The sequence below is a fragment of the Equus quagga genome, chromosome 1, assembly GCF_021613505.1.
Source record: "Equus quagga isolate Etosha38 chromosome 1, UCLA_HA_Equagga_1.0, whole genome shotgun sequence".
Taxonomy (NCBI): domain Eukaryota; kingdom Metazoa; phylum Chordata; class Mammalia; order Perissodactyla; family Equidae; genus Equus; species Equus quagga.
In genome coordinates this window covers 51,228,420-51,254,652 of record NC_060267.1, presented here as the reverse complement: position 1 = coordinate 51,254,652, position 26,233 = coordinate 51,228,420, and the positions used below count along the sequence as shown (strand labels likewise).

At 54.4% G+C, this 26,233-nt stretch overlaps 4 protein-coding genes across 6 annotated transcripts; 2 read left to right on the top strand and 2 right to left on the bottom strand.

Annotated features, from left to right (window-relative positions):
* Positions 1-802: 802 nt before the first annotated feature.
* CDCA3 (cell division cycle associated 3) lies at positions 803-3,829 on the bottom strand. The gene is made up of 6 exons (XM_046663755.1): positions 3,052-3,829; positions 2,668-2,842; positions 2,288-2,417; positions 1,494-1,787; positions 1,266-1,369; positions 803-1,137 (listed from the first exon to the last, which is right to left on the bottom strand). The coding sequence occupies exons 2-6, from the start codon at positions 2,785-2,787 to the stop codon at positions 985-987; spliced, it is 801 nt and encodes a 266-aa protein (XP_046519711.1). The 5' UTR covers positions 2,788-2,842; positions 3,052-3,829; the 3' UTR covers positions 803-984.
* Positions 3,830-3,924: 95 nt separating this feature from the next.
* On the top strand, positions 3,925-18,120 carry USP5 (ubiquitin specific peptidase 5). 2 transcript variants are annotated; one of them, XM_046663716.1, is made up of 20 exons: positions 3,925-4,102; positions 7,154-7,279; positions 8,054-8,120; positions 8,305-8,438; positions 8,586-8,731; positions 8,996-9,180; positions 9,643-9,737; positions 10,455-10,648; positions 11,394-11,465; positions 11,766-11,853; positions 11,960-12,085; positions 12,749-12,902; positions 13,236-13,410; positions 14,037-14,125; positions 15,007-15,198; positions 15,720-15,863; positions 15,940-16,085; positions 16,303-16,456; positions 16,757-16,841; positions 17,458-18,120. In XM_046663716.1, the coding sequence occupies exons 1-20, from the start codon at positions 3,992-3,994 to the stop codon at positions 17,549-17,551; spliced, it is 2,577 nt and encodes an 858-aa protein (XP_046519672.1). In that variant the 5' UTR covers positions 3,925-3,991; the 3' UTR covers positions 17,552-18,120. The 2 variants fall into 2 exon arrangements, with proteins under 2 accessions (XP_046519672.1, XP_046519680.1); XM_046663724.1 differs by having other exon boundaries at positions 3,926-4,102; positions 15,007-15,129.
* A 747-nt stretch (positions 18,121-18,867) lies between these two features.
* Positions 18,868-22,325, top strand: TPI1 (triosephosphate isomerase 1). The gene is made up of 7 exons (XM_046639701.1): positions 18,868-19,108; positions 20,303-20,426; positions 20,539-20,623; positions 20,698-20,830; positions 21,121-21,206; positions 21,503-21,590; positions 21,728-22,325. Exons 1-7 carry the CDS (start codon positions 18,883-18,885, stop codon positions 21,844-21,846), a joined length of 861 nt encoding a protein of 286 aa, XP_046495657.1. The 5' UTR covers positions 18,868-18,882; the 3' UTR covers positions 21,847-22,325.
* A 109-nt stretch (positions 22,326-22,434) lies between these two features.
* Positions 22,435-24,860, bottom strand: SPSB2 (splA/ryanodine receptor domain and SOCS box containing 2). 2 transcript variants are annotated; one of them, XM_046639679.1, is made up of 3 exons: positions 24,660-24,860; positions 23,765-24,515; positions 22,435-22,818 (listed from the first exon to the last, which is right to left on the bottom strand). In XM_046639679.1, the coding sequence occupies exons 1-3, from the start codon at positions 24,672-24,674 to the stop codon at positions 22,691-22,693; spliced, it is 894 nt and encodes a 297-aa protein (XP_046495635.1). In that variant the 5' UTR covers positions 24,675-24,860; the 3' UTR covers positions 22,435-22,690. The 2 variants fall into 2 exon arrangements, with proteins under 2 accessions (XP_046495635.1, XP_046495643.1); XM_046639687.1 differs by having other exon boundaries at positions 24,671-24,858.
* Between the last annotated feature and the right edge of the window lie 1,373 nt (positions 24,861-26,233).

The window sequence follows — 26,233 nt, the reverse complement described above, 5'->3', positions numbered from 1 at the left end:
ACAGCCTGCCTATGGTATGTATGCATGTGTTTGCACAGGAGGGTTATGTTGAGAAGGAATCAGATTATAAAAGGCCTGGAATGCCCAGCTAAAGGGCCTAGACTCTATGCTAAGGGCAATGGGGAATCATTGAAGAGTCTGAGCAGAGTAGTGACGTGATCAGTGGTGCTTCTCAGAAAGATCACCCTAGCAGCAGCGCAGGTTGATGAAATGGGGAAATACTAGAGGGAATGGAGGGAAATGAGGTAGGAGGCAGGTGGCAAGAAATGCAAGAGTGAAAGGACAGAGGGGCAAGAGAAGGGATGGGGAAGAGACTGAGGATATAGAATCACCAGGATTTAGTGACCAAGACCTAGGACATGGGATATTCAGAGGGCAGGATTCAAGATGATGGCCAAGGTTCCAGTTTGGGCATCTGGGTGGATAACGGAGAATAGGGGATGAGGAATACCTTTTGGGGGATGATCACAAATTCAACTTGAGACAAACTGACTTTAAAGTGCCTATGGGGCAGCTGGATAAAAGTCAGGGTTAGAGAGAGAAACCTGGAAGTTACCAGAATATAGGTAAGTGACAGCTAAAGCCCTAGAAGTGAACACCTAGAGAGAGCAAGAGGAAAAGGCCAAGGACAGAGCCCCGGGGAACACTAGGACTAAAGGGAGGTACATAAAAGACGCTCGGAGGAATCAGTGAGGGAACACTCAGCCCGGGGAACAGAAGCTCCCCAGGCTGCCTTTCTACCTGCAGAAGACTCGGTGCAAGGGTTAGGTATAACACTTAACAACATCATTTAAAACCACTTTCTTTAATATGCAAGAAACACATAAGACACTAACAAAGCCCAAGGAAGCTCTCAGTCCCAGAGTTGGTAGTTTAGGTGGAGTTAAAGAAAACAAGCCTGTCCAGTCTCCCAGGGAGAGAAGGGGTGAGTGTAGGGAATGTCACTAGGCCCCTAGGGAACCCAGTGCTGGACCCACACATGGCCTAGTTCTCTACCAAGGGAAAGTGCTGATTTTCCTTGTCGTGGTCCTGGCCTTGCTCCCATGCTCGTCCTCCAGTTTTCAGAAGTCGTCCAGTTCCCAGAATGGCCCCTTCCTTTAGTTCCCTAACATTTTCACTCAGAGAAGGCCACTTACCCTGAAAAAGGCAGTGTTCGAGTTGGGGGAGGGAGAGAGGTTGTTCAGGAGAGGGAAGATTGGGTAAAAAGGCCTCCCATGCTCTACGCTGGATTTCCTAGTAATAACCTTCACCCTGTCTCCCTTTACCTGTCGTGGTGTCAGAGTCCCAGGGGAGTTGTCATCCTGCAGGATGGTGAGGGGAGATCTTCCTAGTACTTTCCCCTTTGGTTTCTGTCTGTTGCACTTGGAACCTAGGGTGGGTAAGGAGTTAAAGCAAGGAGCCAAAATTAGGGGCTTACAGTTTATTCTTCCTACATTCATCCATGGCCATTATCCCAACTTCTCTTCCCTATATGTTGCCCTTAGATTCTGTACCTGAAGATCGGGGAGTCTCAGGGTCTCTCAAGGGCTTGTCTGAGCCCTGGCTGGCCACAGAGGTTTCTGAGGGCTGTCCTGTTTCCTCCTTGGAAAATGCCTGCTTGGAGGGGAGCTCAGTTTGGCTCCAAGGTGGCATCTGGTCCTCAAGGGAAAACTGGGTGCCCAGAGGCAAGTCTAATTCAGAAGATGAAGGTGCCTCTGGGGGCAGACCAGGATCTGGGAGAAGATTCAATCTGGGGGCTTCGGTCTCAAATACTTCACTCAGCTGTTTCACCAGTGGGCTTGGGGGCTCTAGAGGGGAGAAGTGGGATAGTGACCCTCTGATACAAATCATTCAGGAAGGAGGAAAGTATACAGGAGCCTTAGGATTCTTGACTTGGTGAGTGAGGGATTGGAAAGAGAGAAATCAAGGCGAGAGGGAGCAAAATGTTGAGAAAAGAGTGAGATGAGTTCAAAGCAGGAGGATGGAGGCCCCTTTAAGAAGGAGCCCTGAGGGACCGGCCCTGTGGCCGAGTGGTTGCATTCGTGTGCTCTGCTCCGGCGGCCCGGGGTTTCGCCGGTTCGAACCCTGGGCGCGGACATGGCACTGCTCATCAAGCCATGCTGAGGTGGCATCCCACATACCGCAAGTAAAAACACACAACTATGTACTGGTGGGCTTTGGGAGAAAAAGGAAAAATAAAATCTTTTTCTTAAAAAAAAAGAAGGAGACCTGAGAGTATGGCTTCACTGACCCCACCCAAGGATGCTAGGTGACAGCCTTATCAGAATTCCCTGGGCTCAACACTTACCTCCGCTGCTGGTCTTCATAGGTGTCCGTGCAATACCAAGGGTAGGAGAACGGGGATCTGAGTCCTGGGCCTCATTAGGACCCTCCAGCTGCTCCCCTGCTGGTAGGTTTGGCTGTGGAGAGCTCTCCACCTATCAAAACCAAAGGCTAGAACAAGTCTGGGCCCTGACTCTTCTTCCCTCCCAGGTCTCTAGCCTCAGGCCGATATTCTAGGCAGGGATTGCCAAGGCCCTCAGACATTCAGCCTACTCCACCCGGACTGACAATATGGAAAATAAGGCCTCAAAGTAGAGGGAGGTGGGGGGCAAGGGCTCTCTCAGAATCAGAAATGCCCAAGAATTCACACAGTTTCTCTGCCTCTCCCACCCCGGCCCAGAATACCTGGATGGGAGTGCGAAGGATGCCGGCAGTAGGTGAACGGGGGTCCGCCACTCGGGCCAGATGCTTGTTGTGCAGTGGAGGCCGCGCTGGAGTAACTGGGACGCTCTTGGCTGAGCCCATCTCAACCAGGAGGAATAGGGTGGGCAGAGCCCGGCCCAGGGCGAGGAGGGGATGCCTGTGAGAAGTGACTCAGGTCTCAGCCCTTACCGCGACCATGTCCGACTTCTAATTCCAGACCCCCCGATCTTCCCAGTTCCCAGCTGAGGAACCTCCTGGCCGCTGGGCCTGAGGCCTCTGCGGGGATGATGACTGGTGCAGCTGAGAAGGCGGCTCATTCTGGGCCTGGTGGGTCCTCTCATTTACTAATTTATTCAAATCACTTACCAGGCCCCAGATCCACTTTTACGCGCACAGCCACTCAAGCCTTAACCCGCGGAAGCTGAGTTTCAAACCTCCCGCCACGCCCCTGCCTTGACCCTATTGGTTGAGCCGACGCAGGCTCCCATAGGCCCGCTATGTGAGACCCGCCTCTAGTGGAGAAAGTCATTGGGCTGAGAGGACGTCTGTCACGGGGACCATGGGGCCAATGGGCAGCGGCTTGGCTTGCCCAGGGGTGACGCCCCCTCCATGAGAGGACTTTTGTTCTGTAAGAGGCTTTGAGTTGTCCGTCGTGGGATTTTGAGGAGTGCCAATCTTCGCTTCTGAGACCTTCAGTGTCTAAACCAAATGATTTTGTTGAAAAAGTAGACTCATGAATTATTACAGATCCTGCTGAAGACGGAGTTAAGATTTTTCTGAGGCGAGAGAGATCGTAGTCCTTATTGGTTAAAGGAGTAATCAATCATCGCCACTACCCTCTCAAACTCCGCCTCATTGGACAGCCCCTTTTCAAATACCAAGAAGACAACTGCCCTTCTATTTTCCGATTGGACAAGTGCCCAGGAAAGTTTCTGGGGTTGATTGGTTTAAACAACCGTCAGTTTCTGCTCTTCAACAGGAGGCACGCGAAGGGAGTGTAGGATCCCAGAGTCCGAGCAGCCAAAATTCCGGGGCCCCCCTCGCCGCTTCTACGTGCGTCTGCCTGGAAGAGCAGGATTGGTTCTTCTGGCCATCGACTGCACTAGAAGCGCTTTCCATTGGTGCCAGTCGAGAGTAGGGCACTGGGCGGAGCGCTAGTAGGCAGGCTCGGTCCAACTGCCATGCTCGCGCGTCTCCCCTTTAGCGCATGCGCCTAACGAGCAGTACTCATTGGACAGCAGGAGTAGGGGGTGGGGGACTGGGAACGGTGGGAGCCGCTGTGTGTGGAGAAGCTGCTGCCGGTGTCATGGCGGAACTGAGTGAGGAGGCGCTGCTGTCAGTGTTACCGACGATCCGCGTCCCTAAGGCTGGAGACCGGGTCCACAAAGACGAGTGCGCCTTCTCTTTCGACACGCCGGTAAGCCCACTCCCCACGCCCGCAGCGAGCACGACTTCCTTCCATCGCCCTGGTCATTCTGCCGGGGCCTGCAAGGCTCGGGCTACCGCCTTCCTGCGATGCACCATGGGACCTGTAGTCCCCCACGCTGCTCTTTGCTGTTGCTTTTAATTAGCTGGAGCTGTCGTGTGACTACCGCTCCCGGAAACCACTGCTCCCGCCTCGCTCCCTTCCCGTCTCGTGGAGGACTGTGGGGATTGTAGGCGCTCCCTCCCCTCATTGTCGTTCTAATCTAGAGGCGCAACCCAATCGTCGGACTACAATCCCCATGTGGACCCCGCGAAAGCCTGGGAGTTGGCCTTGCCTGTCGCGCATGGCTCTCCGGGTTTTGTAGTCTTGTGTAGGAGGGATGGGGCGACCCCCTACTGCTGTGGCCCGGGGTTGGGTTTGGAGGGTGGGGACCGCAATTCCTAGGCGTCTAGTAGTCTGGAAGTGGCCATGAAGAAGGCCGGTTCTGAGAAAGGCCGAGTTAGAGAGCCTCCACCCATGGTTAATATGGACAGGGGGCGGGGAGGTGGGTCATTGGTGGTAGGGAGGGGAGGAAAGAGGAGAGGAAAGCTCTAGTCGCTTCTCTTTTGAGGTGAACTATGACTGCAGCCCCCTCTTTTTCCTGCCCATCACAGAGAGCAGAGCGAACCCTTTTTAAAGTATTCCCAAGGAAATGGTTTCTTGGCGGGGGGAAGGGGGGAGCAGTTACCAAGGCCCTTTTCCCATCCTGGTCCCACTCTTGACTAGTTAGACAAAGCCTCCACCCACACCCTGCTTCACGTTTTGCAGACTCCACCCTGTTACCTCCCTTCCTGCAGTTCTGCCTTCTTGTGTCACCCTCTAGCAGAGACAAGCCTTTGGCCAGGCCAGAGCCTGAACTGAGAGGGCAGCAGCCTGGCTGGGATCCGCCCCCCTCACCACCCCTCCCCTCAAGCCACTGCTGGGCTGTGCCCAGGGTGTTCAGCCAGACCAGCTCATGGCCGGGAAAACTGCAAGTCAGAGTGGAAAGGCTTCATTAATGCATCGCCAGTGCTGAGTATAGCAGCATGATCTAAGGCCCAGTTCAGGATCATCACTGTGATTTGTGGTTTGCTTGGTTTCCTAGGCTTTGATTTGGGCTTCAGACAATGTGCTACTTCTCTGAAGTCTGGCTTTGGCAGAGCTACAAGAGGACTGCTCAGAGCAGAGCCCCAGGGTTCCCAGTCCTTGGTGAACCCAGCCTCTTTTAATTCCGACAGAGGAGTTTGATCCCTGCAGAGCGCCCCCCCGACTCCCAGTTTGTCAGGTGCATGGCTTGGTGAGGCACCATCTTTCTCAGGAGGGAAAGGTTTTTCTTAATAACCAACAGATGGTAGAAGTCTCTGGCTCCCTCTTTACATTCCTGTCTCTCCCTCCTTAGTAATTGCTTTGAATAATCAAAAGAGGTTTTTGTAATCTTATTACACTTTCCTTCTCTCACCCCAAGTCAAGAGATGTCCACTGTGGCCTAATTGCTTTGTTAACCAACTTCAGGCTTTTTTTTTTTTTTTTAAGGAAGATTAGCCCTGAGCTAACTACTGCCAATCCTCCTCATTTTTCCTGAGGAAGACTGGCCCTGAGCTAACATCCGTGCCCATCTTCCTCTACTTTACATGTGGGATGCCTACCACAGCATGGCTTTTGCCAAGTGGTGCCATGTCTACACCCGGGATCTGAACCAGCGAACTGCTGAGAAGTCGAATGTGTGCACTTAACTGCTGTGCCACTGGGCCAGCCCCCAACTTCACGCATATTTGGTTATCTTCAAATAGGGTTCATGGTAGAAAGAGAGCTTATTTGACTTCCCTGATGAGAAATGCTCTGTTTGTTCATGAGCATTGTAATCCACACTGTTCTAGGGAGTGATACAGAGCAACCTCTTGGACCAAAAACTGCCTTATTTTTGGTATCACAGCAGAGAATTTTTCAAGGCTGGGGCTTTTATTCCAGGAAGGAGATACCTGTTGTTTTTGGATCTGAGTGAAGACTTTGTTGTTGTCTCCAATTTCCTTCTCCAACTTCATCAGTCTAGTCACAAAGGCACTAGTAGCCTTGCTCAGTTTTGGGGAAGCCCATCCTCAGATGTGATTTAGGCTAGACACTTGTGTTTCCCTGTTTTATTCCTGGGTTGTATGTGTTGTAGCTGTTTCCGCAGGTATTGATTGCTAGGTTGTTCTAGAAAGGGGATGGCTTTGAGGTTGGAGGTTGATGGGACTTCAGTGGGGTTGAGTTGTTGGTCAGAGGGGAGGCGACAGGGTTGTGGCTGGAGAATGCTGGATTTCGTGTCCCTGCCAGACTGGGTCCAGGTTTAGCTGTGAGCCCCACACAAGACATTGTTCCCTTGGAGCTGTGCTTCAGCAGGAGAGGAGGGTGAGGACTCAGTGTGGACCAGGGTCCGACTACCTAGTACAGTGTGGTAAAGGACAGGCCTGGGCTTGCTGGCAAGCTTAGGGGTTAGATGCACTGTTCAGGTGCTAGAATCTCGGCTACTCCAGTCTGGAAGGTTCTCTGAGTTCTGGAGATCAGGTAGGGCTTGTCTTGGTGTCCCTGGTTTAGGTTCAGTGTCAGATGTACAGCTCTTTCCTCTCCCAGGAAAGGACCCTTTTCCCCTCTGAATGCAATATCTGGCCCTGGAAATCCACAGTATTTAGTCCTCATTTACTTTCTGAATCTCTTGGCTCCAGGAATCAGGTAAAGGGAGCTCTCTGCAGTTGATTCGAGGGCTCCAGAGCCCCAAGAAGGAGCAAGAAAGAAGATGAGTGGTGACTGATAGGTGTTGCTCATCCCCTGGTATCCTTGTTGTTTTTTATCAAAGTCGTAGGAGGAAATGGGGAGAATCTTAACCATGTACCAGGTCCTAAAAGAATAAATGACTTGCCGAGAGCCACATAGTGTTAGAGAACGGAACCTTTCTTCTGGGAACCAGCAGTTTCTGACCCCAGGTCTTAGTTTCCCGCCTGGCCAGGCTTCATCCTCCCTGTTCCTCCCCTGCCTCTCATCCTGCAGGAGTCTGAGGGTGGCCTCTACATCTGCATGAACACATTCCTGGGCTTCGGGAAACAGTATGTAGAAAGACACTTCAACAAGACCGGCCAGCGAGTCTACCTGCACCTCCGTCGGACCCGGCGCCCGGTAGGGACAGGGGCTGGGGCAAGGCCTGGGGACATTCAGGCACATCCCACTGGGCCTGGGCTCCCATTTTTTTTCTTTTTTTTTTTAAAGATTGGCACCTCCTGGGGGCCGGCCCTGTGGCCGAGAGGTTAAGTTTGCACGCTCTGCTGGGGCAGCCCAGGGTTTTGCCAGTTCGGATCCTGGGTGCGGACATGGCACCGCTCATCAGGCCATGCTGAGGTGGCCTCCTACATGCCACAACTAGAAGGACCCACAACTGAAAATATACAACTGTGTACCAGGGGGCCTTTGGGAGAAAAAGGAAAAATAAAATCTTTAAAAAAAGAAGATTGGCACCTCCGCTAACAACCGTTGCCAGTGTCTTTTTGTTTTGTTTTTTCTCCCCAAGTCCTCCCAGTACATAGTTGTATATTTTAGTTGTGAGTCCTTCTAGTTGTGGCATGTGGAAGGCCACCTCAACATGGCTTGATGAGCGGTGCCATGTCCCCGCCCAGAATCCGAACTGGCGAAACCCTGGGCCTCCGCAGCGGAGTATGCAAACCTAACCTCTCGGCCACGGGGCCAACCCCCTGGCCCCCCATTTTGAATCTCTGTTCTGACCTTCTATAGGCCTCAGTTTCCTCCTCACCTATTTCTGTTGGTGTCATTAAAACTTAGCACGCATTTTTTAGCTCCATTCTCTTCTGAGATTAGCTCACTCCATCCTGCCCATCCTTCTCATTTGTTCCTTTCCTGGTGCCTATTGCTGATCTTGTCCTTCATGCCTCATTGCAGAAAGAGGAAGACACCGCCACAGGCACTGGAGACCCCCCCCGTAAGAAGCCCACCCGGCTGGCTATTGGTGAGCCATGCTGTTCTCCCTGAGCTGGTCTTTCCTGTCTCAGGGGTACTAGGAAAGCCCCAAAAGAATGGGTCTAATCAGTGGCCCTAGAGCTCTGGCGGGGACAAAATGAATGCTGTATCAGAGGGGGGACATTTACTTGTAGTGGTTGTCCTACTCTCCCTCTCCTTTCCTGTCTCACCAGGTGTTGAAGGCGGGTTTGACCTCAGCGAGGAGAAGTTTGAGTATGATGAGGATGTGAAGATTGTCATTTTGCCAGATTACCTGGAGATTGCCCGGGATGGGTTGGGGGGACTGCCTGACATTGTCAGAGATCGGGTATGAATACCTTCCCGCCCCACCAGAGATTCTAGGACAGGTGGGACCAGAGCAGTGATGATCTTGTGCAAGCACTGACAAAGCTGAAGACCAAGGGCATGTGGGATTTGGGGTTGGGTACCACCTGTGACCCTCTGCTTCCCCCAGGTGACCAGTGCAGTGGAGGCCCTATTGTCGGCCGACTCAGCCTCCCGCAAGCAGGAGGTGCAGGCCTGGGATGGGGAAGTGCGGCAGGTGTCTAAGCATGCCTTCAGCCTCAAGCAGCTGGACAACCCTGCTCGAATCCCTCCCTGGTGAGGCCTGGCCCCTCCACCTCGGGGCGCAACCCCCAGAGCAGGGGCAAAGAGGCCACCCTGCTGGGGGATCTGATGGGAGAGAGGGTTGGGGGCAGGACAAGGAGGGAGACTTGGTGGGGAAGAACTAAGCCAGGGGACATCCAGAGGAGAGGAGAAAAGAGAGATCTTGGACTGGCAGGGGGACCTACAGAGCCCCCTCTCTCTACCACTCCCATATCCCTCTGACCCATATTTCAGCTAATTTCCTTCTCCCTGGGTTAGTGGTTGGAAGTGCTCCAAGTGTGACATGAGAGAGAACCTGTGGCTCAACCTGACAGATGGCTCCATCCTCTGTGGCCGACGCTACTTTGATGGCAGTGGGGGCAACAACCACGCCGTGGAGCACTACAGGGAGACAGGCTACCCGTTAGCTGTCAAGCTGGGCACCATCACACCTGATGGAGCTGGTATTCCCTCCCCTCCTCCACCCACCTCCATGCTGAAATGTGTTTTAACTGCTATTCATTTTATATGACACAAATAATACATGAATATGTTTTCTTGATAATGAAAATATGGTAGATGGGACTAAATCTTCAATTAATGCCCAAATCCCAGTTGCCTTCCTAGAGGTTACCATCATTATCTGTTTAGTGAGTGACCTTCCAAACTCATCTGACCCTAGTTCCTTATCCTACCTTATCCTACAGGGTAGTGTCACAATTAATTCCAATCCTCACCTGCTTCAGCCCATCTTCCCTGACAGCCAGTCCTAGAAGGGCTTGTGACCTCACTGATATTCAAGGGAGCCAAGAGGGATGCCCTGACAGGCTTGTCCTTCTCTCCTACCAAGGCCCCTCGGGGTGGGAGGGCGCATTGGTGGCCAGGCCAGTCCTGAGCCACCCCTTCTGACACTGCTTCTGCCATAGATGTGTACTCATATGATGAGGATGACATGGTCCTGGACCCCAACCTGGCCGAGCACCTGTCCCACTTTGGCATCGACATGCTGAAGATGCAGAAGGTGAGACCCCTTCAGTTTCAGATTCTTCTCATTTCTGCCCCGTCAGGCTCTTCTTCCCTGCCTGTGGCTGAGGTAGTGTATTGGAGAGAGCTGCTACAGTTGTCTCAGCCTGCAAGATGTGTGGGCTTCCTTTGGGAAACTTCTAGAATCATTTATTCGTTCATTGAATACTGCTGAGTACCTACCATGTGCTAGTCACTGTGTGAATAAGACAAGTGCGGTCCTTGCTTTCATAGACTTAAATTCTAGATGGAAGGGCAGACGTTAATCATAAACGCACGCCAGTAAGTGAATAACTACAAACTGTTGGCCGCTATTGAAGAGATGTGGAGGGCACTGTGACAGTTTACAGCAGGGAGACCGGGCCTTGTCTAGGGTGTCAAGGAAGTTTTCCCTGAGGAAGTGATGCTTGGATAGAGATCAGAGGGGTAAGAAGGAGTGACTTCAGAATGGAAAATCACTTCAGGTAGACAGAAGCACATTTATTTCATTCCCTCCTTCAAGCAGAGTCCTGATGACTAATAGGCCTCTGGGACAGTTGCTTGTGGCCTTCCGGAGCCTGGACTGGATGATATCCGATGTGCCTCCCATGTTAGTGTCCATAATTCATCAAATTCTAGGTTCCAGTTGTGTATCATCCTACACCCTGTGAGAGATTAATGTAAAAAACACAGGGCTGAATTTCTCACTCCTTCTGAAGTGCCCCTTCCCATGCAGACGGACAAGACGATGACAGAGTTGGAGATAGATATGAACCAGCGGATTGGTGAATGGGAGCTGATCCAGGAGTCGAGCGTGCCACTGAAGCCCCTGTTTGGGCCTGGCTATACAGGCATCCGGAACCTGGGTAACAGCTGCTACCTCAACTCGGTGGTCCAGGTGCTCTTCAGCATCCCTGACTTCCAGAGGAAGTGAGTGGTGCCCTTTCCCCACTACTCACCCCTTGGTTCTCCACCCCCAACACCCCAGCTCCTGGTCTCCAGCCTGCAGGTAGACCCCTCCTTCAGCTGCCCGCAGTACCTCTGTGTTCTAGCTCAGCCTCAGTTCCTATTACACTGTGGCTGGTGTGCTGTGAGGGGAGCAAGTTACAGAACTGCACCACTGTCACCCAGCCACACACAAACCCCACTGACACAGCAGGACACCAAATCCCAGGGCTCTCCGTGGCCTCCTGACTGACTCAAGAGTGAGCAGGTGGTCTTTATTTTAGGCCAGTGACATCGGATGAGCACCTAACACGGACATGTAGCACACGGGGAGAGGAGAGAGCTTGGGACGCTAAGAGAGACGAAGGGCAAATTCTTAGTATAAATGAGTTTATTCTCTAATTGGGAAGGACCTGATGCGTATGCAAAGACTTAGAATGTATTTATAAGTTCTGTTCAATAGAATATGAACTGTCTTTATCCTTCTCCCTTCTCTGACTCTCTCTTGGGGAGGAGGCTGAGAAAGAATGCCTCTGAGTACACTGCATGCTGACGTAGTTGAGAAGAGGAGGAAGGGCAGGTTCCTGGAAAGAAATGGACTCCAGGGTTCAACCACAAACGCCCCACTCTGGAGGGAGTCTGTTCACTGGGCTTGGAGATAATTGCTTTCTTGTCCTTTCCTCTGAGCCTGGGCCAGAGCCCCTCCAATTATCCTTCCCTTGGCTCCTAGGTATGTGGATAAGCTGGAGAAGATCTTCCAGAATGCCCCAACGGACCCTACCCAGGACTTCAGCACCCAGGTGTATGTAGCCGGGTCCTTTGTATGAAGGCTGTTAGAGCCTCTTTCTGCTCCGTGACCGCCTGGAGCGGGCGGCAGTTAGCCCCTGGTTAGAAGCAGTTAGAAGCTTTCAGATGATTGCCATTTGGGCGTGCTGTCTGCCTTGAGTTGGGTTCCTGTGGAATCTTAAGATTTTTCACATTTTAGAGAGTTGTCTAAAGAGTGCTATGAGCAGGAGTTAAGTTGGGGAGAAAAAGGTATAGACAGTCGTCAGATGGTTGTTATTTGACTGAAGCTAGATGGTTCTCTTGGATGTTAATGCAGGGCCAAGCTGGGCCATGGCCTTCTCTCGGGAGAGTATTCCAAGCCAGCAGCGGAGTCGGGTGATGGGGAGCAGGTACCAGAACAAAAGGTGAGTCTGGGACTCTATCCCTTTCAGGCTCTGGAATTATGGGGAAACTGAGGCCACTGGATGGCCTCTTGAGCCCCAGCTGAGTCACTGCCCTGGCTCTGCCTAGGAAGTTCAAGATGGCATTGCCCCTCGGATGTTCAAGGCCCTCATTGGCAAGGGTCACCCTGAGTTCTCCACCAACCGGCAACAGGATGCCCAAGAGTTCTTCCTTCACCTCATCAACATGGTGGAGGTAAGGGCTGAGGAGATGGCAAGGGAGGGCACTCTCCACTCTTCTTCCATCTGCCTGCAATTCCCTCCCTTCTCCCTCCTGCCCATTCTTTCCTCTGTCAGCCCCAAACCGGGTGGTGCCACCCCCGTAACCTGGTCATCTGGATGCACTGAGCCTTCCCTGAGAGTAGCTGCTGCACCTGAGGAGAATAGTAAAGCCAAGCAGGGATCCTTACACTTGATGGGCTGGCAGCCTAACGGAGGGCACACCCAAAGAAGGTGATATGAGGATACTTACTGCTTATAAAGTAAAATACAGGGGCTGGCCCCATGGCCAAGTGGTTAAGTTCGCGGGCTCTACTTTGGCGGCCCAGGGTTTCGCCGGTTCAGATCCTGGGTGCAACAGTTGTTAGCTCAGGTGCCAATCTTTAAAAAAAAAGAAAAAGAAAAAGAAAGAAAAATACAAGCACATTCCATTCCAGTCCCACAGCGCTGTGATGGGGCCAGAACGGGGGAGGGAGGGTGGTTAATTAGGGAAGGCTTTTAGTCTGCTCTTGCATCCCCGTGCCTCTTAGTGGTAGTCTCCCTTCCACTCCTCTCTCTCCCCGACCCCCCATTGACCCTTTGAGGCCCCCATTCTCTTCCCTGGCTGCCTAGACCTCCCCACGCTGCCTCTTTCCCATAGAGGAATTGCCGGAGCTCTGAAAATCCTAATGAAGTGTTCCGCTTCTTGGTGGAGGAAAAGATCAAGTGCCTGGCCACAGAGAAGGTGAAGTACACCCAGCGAGTGGACTACATCATGCAGCTGCCTGTGCCCATGGATGCAGCCCTTAACAAAGGTGGGTTGCTCTCAGCGAGGTCTGGGTGCAGTTGGAGTCTGAGGTCTATGACCAATGCGTGGCCACCTTAAAGGAGCAGAGCCCACATTATGCCCTGCTCCCTCAGCCAGAGGTCTGAAGCTGGCCACTGGGGGAGGTGGGATTAACCACCAGCTTGTCAGCAGAGCTGTGTTGAGAAAGAGAGGCAAGATCATGGAGGGATGTGTGTCTGGTGGGCTTGGGGCTGGGGGGTGAGGAGCTGAAGTACTCAAGGACACAGAGCCAGAAGGGGGAGGCTAAGGAGGGAAACAGGCAGCACCCTCTGATGGACCCACCCACCAATTCTGTCACCAGAGGAGCTTCTGGAGTATGAGGAGAAGAAGCGGCAAGCTGAAGAGGAGAAGCTGCCACTGCCAGAACTGGTTCGGGCCCAGGTGCCCTTCAGCTCCTGCCTGGAGGCCTATGGGGCCCCCGAGCAGGTGGATGACTTCTGGAGCACGGCCCTGCAGGCCAAGTCTGTAGCTGTCAAGTAAGTCCTGTTGGTCTGGGCCTAAGGTTGCAAACCTATGTCAGGGTGATCCCAAAGTACCATCTGCCTCTTTCTCATTCTCTCATCCCTGTGGGGTTGGAATCTCGGGGTTGCCTCAGTTGGGGCTGGAAATCTGGCCCTGAGGGAACCAAGAGGCCCTGGCAAGAGTAGACTCAGCGATAGTACGTAACCATGTCCCGCCCCTCCCGCTCCCTCTTCTCTCATGGGTCAGGGTTTCTTTTTAGTGCAGCATCTCTCTACTCGCTCCCTTAATCCTGGCAGAGCACAGGCACTCAGTATCAGTTGTGGACAGAACTTGGATTTCCGGCAAATTGGCCTTACTTTTTGTCTAACTCTGTCATTGGCACGGGCTGCGATCTGAAAGAGTGCTTTGGTCTCAAGGGAATTTGGCCATCTGCCCCTTTGCAGCTCCTGCCAACAAGACAGCCCTTCCCCTGACTTCTGCTGCTCCTTGTGTGCAGGGACTCTAATGCCTGCCCAGGGCAAGATGAGGATATAGAGAATCTTGTGGTCTTCTGCCCATGAGAAGTGGAACCCCAGGGTGGGGGCTTCAGGAGAGGAGAACCTTGGGGTTCTCTGGGTACCCGACATTCTCTCTTCCCTAGGACCACACGATTTGCCTCATTCCCTGACTACCTGGTCATCCAGATCAAGAAATTCACCTTCGGCTTAGACTGGGTGCCCAAGAAACTGGGTATGGTGGCTGGGATGAGCGAGGGAGGTTGAGCAGAAAATGCTAGAAAAAGAAGGGGCCTTAACACACGTAAATTAGTGTCTCTCACACTTTCCTCTGAAAGGAGAAAATATTACCTTAGATGTTTCAAAATGTGTCTCGTTTAAAAAGCACTAATCAAAAATATTAAGGGGCTGGCCCGGTGGTGCAGCGGTTAAGTGCAAACGTTCTGCTTGAGTGGCCTGGGGTTCGCTGGTTCGGATCCTGGGTGCGGACATGGCACCCCTTGGCAAGCCATGCTGTGGTAGGCGTCCCACATATAAAGTAGAGGAAGATGGGCACAGATGTGAGCTCGGGGCCAATCTCCCTCAGCAAAAAGAGGAGGATTGGCGGCATATGTTAGCCCAGGGCTAATCTTCCTCCAAAAAAAGTTAAAAGACTTTTTTGATTTTATAGTTATGATTTACAACCAAAAGTGACTTTCATAGTTTTATTTTTACAATTGGTAAGACATTTTCCTTTTGATAATCTTGAAACAGTTTGTTCTCACGCGTCTTAGAAGGCCCCTGATGACTTGGAGAACTGCTAGTTTAACTTCATTTCCTGGATCAGTTACGACCACAGAAGTATAACAACATTCTGTTGCACAAGTTGGAGCCCCACTTCCCTGCCCAGAGCTCATGTGTGGTAGATCGGGAACTAGAATCCAGGTCTCCTGACTCCCAGGCCCATGATTATTTTTATTACACTGGGCCCCCTAAGATTGGCACTGCTCTGAGCAGCTCCTTACTGCAGAGCAGTGCCAAGCAAAGGAGAAGGGGCTTGAGATTCCCAAAGTGCTTTTTCAGGGATGGCCTCCGAGGGCTGCTGAGGTGACCTTTATCCTGCCATTCCACTGACAGATGTGTCCATTGAGATGCCAGAGGAGCTGGACATCTCCCAGTTGAGGGGTACAGGGCTGCAGCCTGGAGAGGAGGAGCTGCCTGACATTGCCCCACCCCTGGTCACTCCGGATGAGCCCAAAGGTAGCCTTGGTTTCTATGGCAACGAAGACGAAGACTCCTTCTGCTCCCCTCACTTCTCCTCTCCGACATGTTAGTGACTCTTCTTCCTGCCTGTCTCTCTTCCTGCCTGATGGGGGTTTTCTCTGCCTGCCTCCCTGTGACCCTGTCCTTTGTATTTCTCCTGTCCTCCCTTTCAAATTTCCTCTGTCCTCTTTTGATGGATGTGAGGAGCAACTAGAGCACTCGCAGCCACATTCTCTGTGTGGATGGCGGTTGCTCTGGCTAATTGCCTCTCTACCCTTGTGACCTCACTGGGGGGGGGGGGGGGGCTGAGGTACCATACTCCAGAAACAGGGCCCATTCTGTGAGAATGGGCAAGGAACGGGATCTATGGGGGATCTTTAGCCTCAGTCCTGCACCTTTCGGATACTGCTGGACCCACATTATGTTGTGTTGTCATTTTAGTTCTGGAATAAGGTACCAGGGCATGGAAGAAAGATGCATGGAATGAGTGGTTGGGAGAGGGCTGGAGGGCTGGACTGTGGGAGGGAGGAGGAACAGACAGTGGCCCAAGGAGACAGGTCACAGTGCCTGCACTTCTCCCACCACAGCACCCATGTTGGATGAATCCGTCATCATCCAGCTGGTGGAGATGGGCTTCCCTATGGATGCCTGCCGCAAAGCTGTCTACTACACAGGCAACAGTGGGGCTGAGGCTGCCATGAACTGGGTCATGTCGCACATGGATGATCCAGGTAGGCAGGGGTAGGTAGCAGGGTGGGGCAGGACCACCATCCTCCCTCAAACACTTCAACCCCTTCACATCTGCAGATTTTGCAAACCCCCTCATCCTGCCTGGCTCCAGTGGGCCTGGCTCCACAAGTGCATCAGCTGACCCCCCTCCAGAGGACTGTGTCACCACTATTGTCTCCATGGGCTTCTCTCGGGACCAGGCCCTCAAAGCTCTGCGGGCCACGGTATGGGCTGCCACCAGCTGAGTACTGGGGGCCTGGGGAAGAAGGGGGCGGGAGTGAGGTTGCATCCTTTGCAAGCAAGACCAGGGACAACTGGTATGGTATGGCCAAGGCTGGGGCTCCACCCTTCTGTGGCTGTGATGAAGGCCCTGAGGCTTTCACTGGTAGTTTTCTTGCCTCTGAACTTGTTACAAACAGTAATGCTGCCCTCCTCTCCAAGAACAATAGTTTAGAACGGGCTGTGGACTGGATCTTCAGTCACATTGATGACCTCGATGCAGAAGCTGCTATGGACATCTCGGAGGGCCGCTCAGCTGCCGACTCCATCTCTGAGTCTGTGCCAGTGGGACCTAAAGTCCGGGATGGTCCTGGAAGTGAGTGTCCCTGGGAAACGACAGGCCTGGTGGCATCTAGCCAATCTGCTACACCAGATCTTCATTCCAAGGCAGCTCTGCTTCCCTCGGGGCGGAGGGGTCAGAAGCTTTTCCACTAATGTGACTTCTGAAGGTGGGATTCTAGGAGGCTGAGATAGACTTTTGACCCAATACATGCCCCACACTCCCTGACACTCATGTCCTGAATTTGAGCTGTTAGATATGTCTTTGGACTGTCACTCAAGGATTCCTCTCTCATTGTCTTCCCTGCCCTCTCCCTGTCTCTCTCTCCTTCCCTAGAGTATCAGCTCTTTGCCTTCATTAGTCACATGGGCACCTCTACCATGTGTGGTCACTATGTCTGCCACATCAAGAAGGAAGGCAGGTGAGGGAGGGGCTGGCAGTGTGCGTTTGGAATGGGGGAGTGGTGGTGGGAATGAGTAGGGGCATCCTGGAAGTCCTTAGAATATTTGTGGAGAAGGTGAAGGACGGCCTGATGGGGGCCCAGATACACCAGGAACTGAGAGAAGCCCTGAGAGCAGGGATCGGCAAACTACAGCCCAAGGGCTGAATCTGACCAGCTGGTTTTATAAATAAAGTTTTAATGAACGTAGCCAGTTACTCGTTCATGTATTGCCTGTGGCTGTAGGGAAGTTGAGTAGTTGTGTCAGAGACTGGATGGCCTGGAAAACCTGAAATATTTACTGTCTGGCTCTTTACAGAAAAAGTTTGCTGACCCCTGCCTAACAGGAGTGGGTGGGGGGTGGCTGTAGAGAGACTGCAGGATCTGAAGACACTGAGGAGGGGAAATGACCCCTGTGAGATTGAGTCACTCCCTTCAGACAGGTAGCAGCTGGGCTGTAGGTTTGGGGGCCTAGGCAGAGAATGTTGGGAGTCTTTACCCCAGAATCACTCCAGGGGCGATGTCAGAGACTGAGTTGATGCAGCGTGTGGCATGCCCAGTTTCTTCATCCTGTTCCACTCCTCCCTCCCTTCCCCAGATGGGTGATCTACAATGACCAGAAAGTGTGTGCCTCTGAGAAGCCGCCCAAGGACCTGGGCTACATCTACTTCTATCAGCGAGTGGCCAGCTAAGAGCCTGCCCTCTGACCCCTTACCACTGCGGGGGGGGGGGGGGGGGCAGAGCACCTGGCATGAGGGATAGGGGCTGAGGGATGGACTTCAGCACCCCCTCCTCTGTACCCTTTTTCTTTTTGTCCCCAGCAGCAGGGAAGAAGCTAGAGGCCATAGGAGAATGGCTAAGCAGAGTGGGGGTGGGGGGACACTCCAGAGACTCTGGGGATAGAGCAGGAAGGGGACAGAGGGCCGGCGCCTGTGTGTGAGGAGACTTTGTTGCTTTCCCTGCCCCTTGACCCCACAGTGCTCTGCTTCTCTGTGTAATCCCGCCGGCCCCTGGCGTGGAGCGGGGCTTGTTTGTGTGTGTGCCTGGGTGTAGCTTTGTGCAGCCTCTTCCGCAGAGGGGGTGTCTGTGCCTCCCCTCCCACTTTGTGTTTGCTCCCTGTGTGGTTGGGCAAGGAGGGATGTGAGGGAAAAGGGGACCCCCCTCGCCCTCCTGCCTCAGTCTTTCCCTCACCCTGTCTCTTCCCTGTCCTTCTCTGGAAAATGCCAAAATACACGATGTGAATAAAAGTACAATGGCTACATTGTGTCCTCTTTGATACCTTGGGAGAGACTTATCTTCCCTGGCGCTAACAGGAGGGCCGCTTTCCTCCGCAGTCACAGAAGAGGAGAGGCCCAAGTGGGCATTACCCAAATGTCCCTAGTGGCTAGGGAGCCCTCGGCCTGGGCTCTGGGCCCTGCAGTCTCTTGTCAGGTCTTGGCCAGCTGGGGCAAAGAGTGGGCTACTCCTCGTGGTGGTGCGGGGAGGGGGGGGCAGAGGGAGGGGGTGGCTGTAGACTCTGAACTGCCTTTCTTAGCTACACAGTTTCTATGCCAATGTGGGCGGTCCCTCCCCCTCTGAACCCTGTTAACTGCCCAGTAACTGGGGCTGGATTTTTCCTGAGTAGGTCAAAGGTCCCTGCTGAGCAGTCGGGGATGTAGCTATACTCTGATGGGCGAGGGGGGTTCCTTTTCCTAGAGTTGGAGAGATGCCCCTCATAGCCCCTTAGTCCCGGGAGCAGTGTGGTCCAAGGCCAAGCAGTGGCTGGGCCTGCCTGCAGCTCCACTGGAACCACCTCTGGCCCTCTGGAGGGCTGTAGTCGTGAGGAGGGGTTCCCCTGAGCACAGGGGCTCACAGTTCTCGCCTTCTGCCCAAAGTCAGGCAACTGAGGCTGAAGAGACGGAGCCCCCGGACGCCCCTAGAACGTTGCTACAAGAAAGGGCGTAACGTCAGAACCTTGCAACACTGTTGGCTAGCGCGCCGGCGGGCCCGGGGGCAGGGCCTGCGGGCAGGGGCCGGGCTCACGATGGCCGAGGCCGGCCAGGAGGCGGAGTTCTGCCTCACCGCGCTCTACATAAGCGGGCCGTGGCCGCGGCTGCGCGCTGAGCCTGCCCTGCAGTCCGCCGGTCCCAGTGCCATGGCGCCCTCCAGGAAGTTCTTCGTCGGGGGGAACTGGAAGATGAATGGACGGAAGAAGAGTCTGGGGGAACTCATCAGCACTCTGAACGCGGCCAAGGTGCCGGCCGACACCGGTGAGCCCTCGCCCGGGAGGGTCGGGCCAGGGTGGGGGAGGTCGGGCGTGGCAGCGCCCTCTCCCGAGCTCTCTTAGCCGGGTGTTCGCGTGGACCTGGATGCACGGATGGGAACAAGGGCTGTTGGGGGTCCCGGCCTTGACCCCGCAGCGCCTGGTCCCGCAGCCGCAGGACCGGAGACGTGTCGAGAGGGAAAGGCGGGGCCACATTTAATGGTGCCCTCGGACTGTGGGCGGGAAAGGACTTCTTGGGTCATCCGGAGGAAGATACCTCCGCCCGCGGACTGGGGCTGCACCAGCCAGGAGGCGGGGGTAGAAGCGGAGCCTAGCCCCTGTGGGCAACCGGCAAAGGCGACAGCTCGGGAGTGTGGGGGAGGAGGCTGAGCGAGCGCGCGGGCCTCCAGCTACCTGCCCCCGCCGCCGGCTCCGTGCGCCGCCGCACGTAGCCCGAGTCTCCTCCCTGCGCCTCGCCGCCGGCCCAATGGCCCCGCAGAGCTCCTCCGGCCGCCGGAGCTGCCCGCTCAGATCCTTTCCCTCGGCAGCCTGGAGGACTCCTGCTTTCCGCGGAAGGGGCTGAGCAGGTGCCAAACAGGCTGAGCCATTTGGGAATAAGGAGCGATCCTACAGCTTTCTCCAACCTGGAAATGGGAGAGCGCAAGGCCTTTATGAGTCAGTCCACTCCTTGCCACGCATGGGCAAAGAGTGCTGGCCTCAGTCCTTCCCGTCCCACCCACCTAAATCACAGAACCACGGACCTGATCAAAAGAGGCATCCCCTTCTGGTTTATTCCCCAAAGATCCCAGTACAAACCCCAGGAGCTAACCCCTTCTGCTTTTGGTAAAAATCTTTGCCTTGCCTGGGGTAGGTGGGGATGGGCTATTTTAGAAGGGAGGCGGGGTTGGCCCCGAGAGAATGCTGAGTCTAGGAGGTGCCCAGGCCCAGAATAGCTCGGGAAATCAGAGCTACAGTTGTTAAAAGAGCAGAGGGCAGGGCGAGGGCCGTGGCCTCTCAGGGGCACCTGGAAGGCCCAGGGAGTTGGGTACAGGCCCAGCCTGGGCTCAGAAGTGAATACAGATCAACTTGCTGGGGTGAAAAGGAGAGGAAAGCAGAACTAAGGAAGTGGGTGAAGGCTGGGGGCTCCAGAGGACAGGATGGAGTGTGGAGAATGAAGGCTTCCTTATGATCTCATCCTCAGAGGTGGTCTGTGCAGCCCCCACTGCCTACATTGACTTCGCCCGCCAGAAGCTAGATCACAAGATTGCTGTGGCTGCGCAGAACTGCTACAAAGTGGCTAACGGGGCATTTACTGGGGAGATCAGGTGAGATGCAGGCGGGAGAAGGGTGTATGGGGACCCTGCCCTCACTTTCCTTGTTGAGGGGAAAGCCATAGGGTGGGCTCCCTGCTGAACCATGGTTTCTCTCTTCCTTTAGCCCTGGTATGATCAAAGACTGTGGAGCTACATGGGTAGTCCTAGGGCACTCAGAGAGAAGGCACGTCTTTGGGGAGTCAGATGAGGTTAGTAACCAGGAGAGGGGATAAGAGATGCCTTATTCCAAGAGTGGTGTCTCACCAAGTTTGTTCCTTAACAGCTGATTGGGCAGAAAGTGGCCCATGCCCTGGCGGAGGGACTTGGAGTAATCGCCTGCATCGGGGAGAAGCTAGATGAAAGGGAAGCTGGCATCACTGAGAAGGTCGTTTTCGAGCAAACCAAGGTCATCGCAGGTATTTCTGAAGAAAGGGACCTTTGAGCCTAGCCAGGGCCACGGAGGCACAGAGGGTGGGGTCCAATGCCCTCCAGCCTGACTTGATCCCCTTGCTGGAAAGGAAAGGAGGAGAGAACCCTTGCGTTTTCCCTATCACTTCTGCTCCTGTGTCTTATGGTATAGATGCCACTTGGGATTCCTTCAGCAGCCACCAGGGGGCACTAGGCCACCACGGTTCTTCATTCTCTGGGGAAGGAGCTAGAGAGTTCCTTCCTGTTCCCCCTTCCATCTGTGATCTCTGTCCCACAGATAACGTCAAGGACTGGAACAAGGTTGTGCTGGCCTATGAGCCTGTGTGGGCCATTGGTACTGGCAAGACTGCAACACCCCAACAGGTAACCAGCCCAGGAGCCCTACCTCATCCTCTCCTGCTGCAGTAGAACTGGACAGCCAGAGACCATCAGGGCCACCCCCTCATTTTAAAGACAGGAGCCCCCAAGCCAGAGAAGGAGAGTGACTTATCCAAGGACATCCATTCCAGGGCCTGAGTGGGATTAGAGCCCTGGTGTTCTGACTTGGATCCCAGGGTTCTTGCCCCAAAACCACACTGCCTTTCTCCACTGGTGCCCAGGGTTTTTTACCCTTTGAGCAAAAAGCAGAAAGTCTTACTTAGTCTGGCTTCTTGTTCTAGGCCCAGGAAGTACACGAAAAGCTCCGGGGATGGCTTAAGTCCAACGTCTCTGATGCAGTGGCTCAGAGCACCCGCATCATTTATGGAGGTGAGTGGGTTTGGCTCCAGTCTGAGGTGGGTTGGGGCTGAGAACTAGACTGAGCGCTCCTTAGACATGGAGGTAGGGATGGAGCGTACCCATCCCATCCTATCTCTGACCGTTCCCTCTCTCTTCTCCTTTCCCAGGGTCTGTGACTGGGGCAACCTGCAAAGAGCTGGCAAGCCAGCCTGATGTGGATGGCTTCCTTGTGGGTGGTGCTTCTCTCAAGCCCGAATTCGTGGACATCATCAATGCCAAACAATAAGCTCCATCCATTTCCCCTGCCCTTCCTGCGAAGCCAGGGACTAGATAGCTCAGAAGCCCAATAATTGCACCCCCCCACACACATGCTTCTGGTGGTGTCACCTGCCCCCTCTCCTGGCCTAATCCAAACTGTACCTCTTCCTTTACCGTTTACACCTTAACCTGTAATGGTTGGGACCAGGCTAATCCCTTCTCCACTTACTGTAATGGTTGGAACTAAATATGTCACCAAGGTGGCTTCTCTTTGGCTGAGAGGTAGAAGGGGTGGAGTTTGCTTGTGGGTCCCCTTAGTCCCCAGTGAGGGCAGGAGAGAGAAGCTATCCTCCTCTCCCATCCCGCACCATGAGGCCAAGGGCTGAGAGACAGCCTGGTCCTCCCCTCCAAGGCCAGGGGTGCTGCTCTCTCCTGTGGTGCCAATGCTTGTGTGTGTTGTGTATGTGAGCAGTCCTACATGTGGGGGAAATAAACACCTGGCACTCAGCCTTGTCATTTGTCCTTACAGTACCTGCCCATATCATCTCTTTCTTCTTTCAGGCAGCCACAAGACCCTTGTGCAAAAAAATACCACGAATAGGTTTCTACAACAGCGTATCTCTTAGTATTTTTACTTGAAAAAATGTCTTTCGTACCAGGCTGCCACAGCTGTGAATAGCAGATCCTCCCTTCCACCCCTCTGAGTGGCTCTGGGGCTGCTGAGCTCCCCAGAGCGTGGGTTGGGGAAGAGGCCCAGCCTCACTTCCCCAGCCTCACTGGCTTGAAGTAGCTGGTCTAGGCCAGCAGTGCCTCCTCCCAGCCCCTCCAGGGGAGGTGGGTGTCAAGGCCCCAGCACAGTCTGGTATCACGGGTCACTGGTAGAGCAGGTAGCGTTTCATGGCAGGGGGCAAGGGCAGAGCAGATACCTGGCCAAGCCGGGTATCCCCCAGAGCGTGGCGCACACACAGGCGGCTCAGATGCAGGAGGGAGTGTGGCTCCGCTGAGAGAAAGAAGGAGAGGAAGTTAAGCAGGGATGCAGCCACCAGCCAGGCATCCTCAAACTACAGGGTCCTGCCCAGGTTCCCTTCTGCTTTCCTGCTCCGAGTCTGCTCCCATCTTGGTTGAGAGAGAGACCTAAGGCGCCTGCGTCTGCTCTTGAGATGGGAGGCATCTGAGATTTCACACATCCCCAGTCAGAGCTGGGGGTACTCTAGCTAAAGCCCAAGGTGGCTCTGACAGTGGTGGAGCTGGCCCAGGCTTTGATTCCAGAGAGGCCTTGGAGCCGGGGCTGGTGAGGTGAGAGGAAGGATGGCCCTCTGCTTTCTCATGGCTCACATGGGTGATGGGAGGAGAGGCATCCCCGCTCTGCTGAAGACTGCACTTGCAGAGAATGTTCAGTTCAATCAGCTCCAAGCCCTGGCCCCATCCGTTCCCAAGGAGACCGTTCCCTGCAGCCCCACCCCAAGGCCTGCCTCCACTGCTCTCCTTCCAGGTACCCAGGACCTCAATGGATCCGTCCTGGGGTTTGACTGAGGAAGTAGCTATGTGTCACAGACAGGTCAGAGCCCAGGGAATCTGGTACACACCCTGGGCGCTGGCACTCCTAGTCCTCTTTCTACTGGACTTGGACACTTAGCTCAGTACCCACTTACCCTTTGCACCTCTTGCTCCAGGGGCTATCTCCTATAAAGCCCTAAGCCCTGAATCTCTGGAGTGCCTCCCTCCATTCTGACGGTTCACCACTTACTAGCAAGTTGTATTGCTGTTGGGAGGATTAAATTAGGTAACAGCTGTGAAGACCCCTAGCCATTCCTGGCACCGAGTAGGGGTAGGAGGCAGGTCAGATGAAGGCCCATTCCCTCTGCTTTTGTAAGGCGCTGAGTTGCCATCCCAAACCACAGCCACCAGTGACCGAACTCTCTCCCCACACCTGTCCCAAGCCTCACCTCTCCTTTCGCCCAGGTAGCTGATGCGGACCTGGCACTGGCCCCAGACGGCGCTTACTGCCGGATAGAGTGTCCTGCCCTTCAGTCCGCGGAAGGCTGGTCCTAGGTAGGTGCCCCCAATAGCGTAGCCCAGAGTCCCCTCCTCCATGTCCAGAACCACGAGCAGCCTCTCTGGCACCTCCAGCTGCTCACCCTGAGGTCCGGCTGGATACTGGGGGGCCCCAGGCCCCTTGCTCTGATGGTACAGCTTCCCTCGCCCAATGTCCCAGCCCCAGGACTCGCTGTTGCTGCCCAGCAGCGCCGCATAGTGGTCGGCCTGCAGCGGGGCGAGGGCCGTGGCCACGCCCACCACGGCGTGGGTGCCCCTCTGCTCCCGCGGCCAGCTGATCTCCCAGGCATGCAGGCCCCTCGAATAGCCCCTCTTACCCCGGGCCCCATCAGTGCTCTGGGCCACGGGCCGCCGCTCAAAGCACAACCCCCCTTCCTTGACCTCGATGTTCTCTGAGCAGTCCTTGGGGTTCCAGCCGTGGCGCCGTTGGGCCCCCAGGTCAGGAGGGGGAGCAGATAGCAGCTCCTCCAAGCCCTCCGGACAAGAGAGGTCAGGGTACAGGGCCTGTGAGGTGGGGGTGCTGCTGCTGCCGCCCCCTACCAGAGCCGTCTGGCCCATGGAGGTGAAGAGCCGGAGGACTCCCCGAAAGAGTCTTGCCGGGGCGTCTCTCTTCTGAAAGTTGAGCTCCCGTTCGGGATTGACCTGGAAAGGAGTTGGAGCGGAAGAGGGAGTGAAGTGCGGGATCCCGGCGGGGGTTCCTCACCCTGGCGCCCCATCTTCTCACCCACGTTTGCCCACCGCCCCTCTCCTCCCTCTTCGCTTCCCCAAAGCTCCTAAGCCCATCACCTTGTCCTCACCCATCTGTCCCGGTCTCCCGAGACTCTCGCGAGTTCGCCCCCTTTGGGCTTCTCCGAGGGCTGTCAACCTTGCCCGCACCGTGGCCCCTTCACCGTCGCCGAACCTCGCTTGGCTCCCCAGGCCGGGAGGAGCCCAGCAGAAAGCAGCCGAGGCCCGCGGCGCTGACCGCCGGCCGCTTCCGCCTCCAGCACCTCCCCCAGGCCCCGCCCCGCACGAGGCCCCGCCCCCACGGGGGGGGGCCCTCCGGGGCTGTTAACCCTTTAGTCTCCGCCCCAGGTAGCGCCCGGCCCCGAGCCACGCCGCCATAGAGACCCCTCCTGGGCGGCTAAACTCTGGTCACCGCCCCACGCGAGGAGGCTCTCCCTGGCGGTTAACCCTTCTCCGGCCGCCCCAGAGTCCGCACCGGGGCAGTCCAGGCTCAGAATTAACCCTTTGATGGTATCATCGCTTTGGGATCCCTGTAAGTCTGTTCTCCATCGTCAAGACCTTTGAGCAGCCTGGGCAACCAACTCCTGAGCCCCTAGAGATAAGGGCCATGGGGTCCAGGAGGGGCTTCCATTGTGTTGACATCTGTTGGCTTCCCAGGCCGGGAGGTCGCCTGCATGTCCCTGTGATTCTGGGTCGCTGTTTCTGGGCTGGTCTCTTTCTGGCCCAGTTTCGAGTCAGTCTCTTGTATCTCTGAGGTTCCGAACTCTGGGCTCTGAGCCTAGGTGTCATAGGTCTCTGTGTTCTAGTCTTCATCCTGGATGTCAATCCATTCCTGAGCTGTGGTCTCATTGGGCAGTGCAGTGGTTAAGACCTTGGTTGTGAGTGAAGCTACGCCACTAATTAGCTGTGTGACCTTGGGGAGGTTGCCAAACTTCTCTAAACCTGTTTTCCCATATGTAAAATGGGAATAATGATGGTACTTACCTCATTGGGTTGTTGTGGAGTTGAAATAATTCAGGTAAAGCACTTAGCATGGAGCCTGGTACATAGTACACACTCACAAAGCATAGCTATTATTGTGTACCTAACATTTACTAAGTGCCCACTCTCTAGACAGGCGATATGATATAGTGGTGAAGGATGCAAGCTGTGGGGCCAGGCTGACTGGATCTGAATACCTGAAGTCCAGTATGCACGTGACCGTGGGCAAATTACTGAAGCTCCCCATGCCTGTTTCTTCCTCTGTAAAACGGAGATGCTATTGGTATCTACTGCATAGGGTGTAGTGAGGATTCCGTGAGGTTATATATATGTAAAGCACTTAGACGGTTTGTGGTTCAAATTTAATCATTTGTGTTAAGCACTGAAGATTAAGTATTGAATCCTCAAAGAGGTTACAAGAACATTTATAAAACAGTTTATCACGTAGTAGATGAAATTATGGAGATATAAAGAAGGTATTATGGGAGTAAAAAGGATGGGACTTCTAATCGGGGATCAAGCAGTTAGGAAAGAACAGTATCCTGGAGGAGATGACACTGGGCTGAATCTTAAAGAATGACTAGGAAGTGGTTGGCTTGAGAAGTGGTTCTGCAGCATGGGGGTTGGGTTCGGGTTGCTGCATGTGGAAGGCA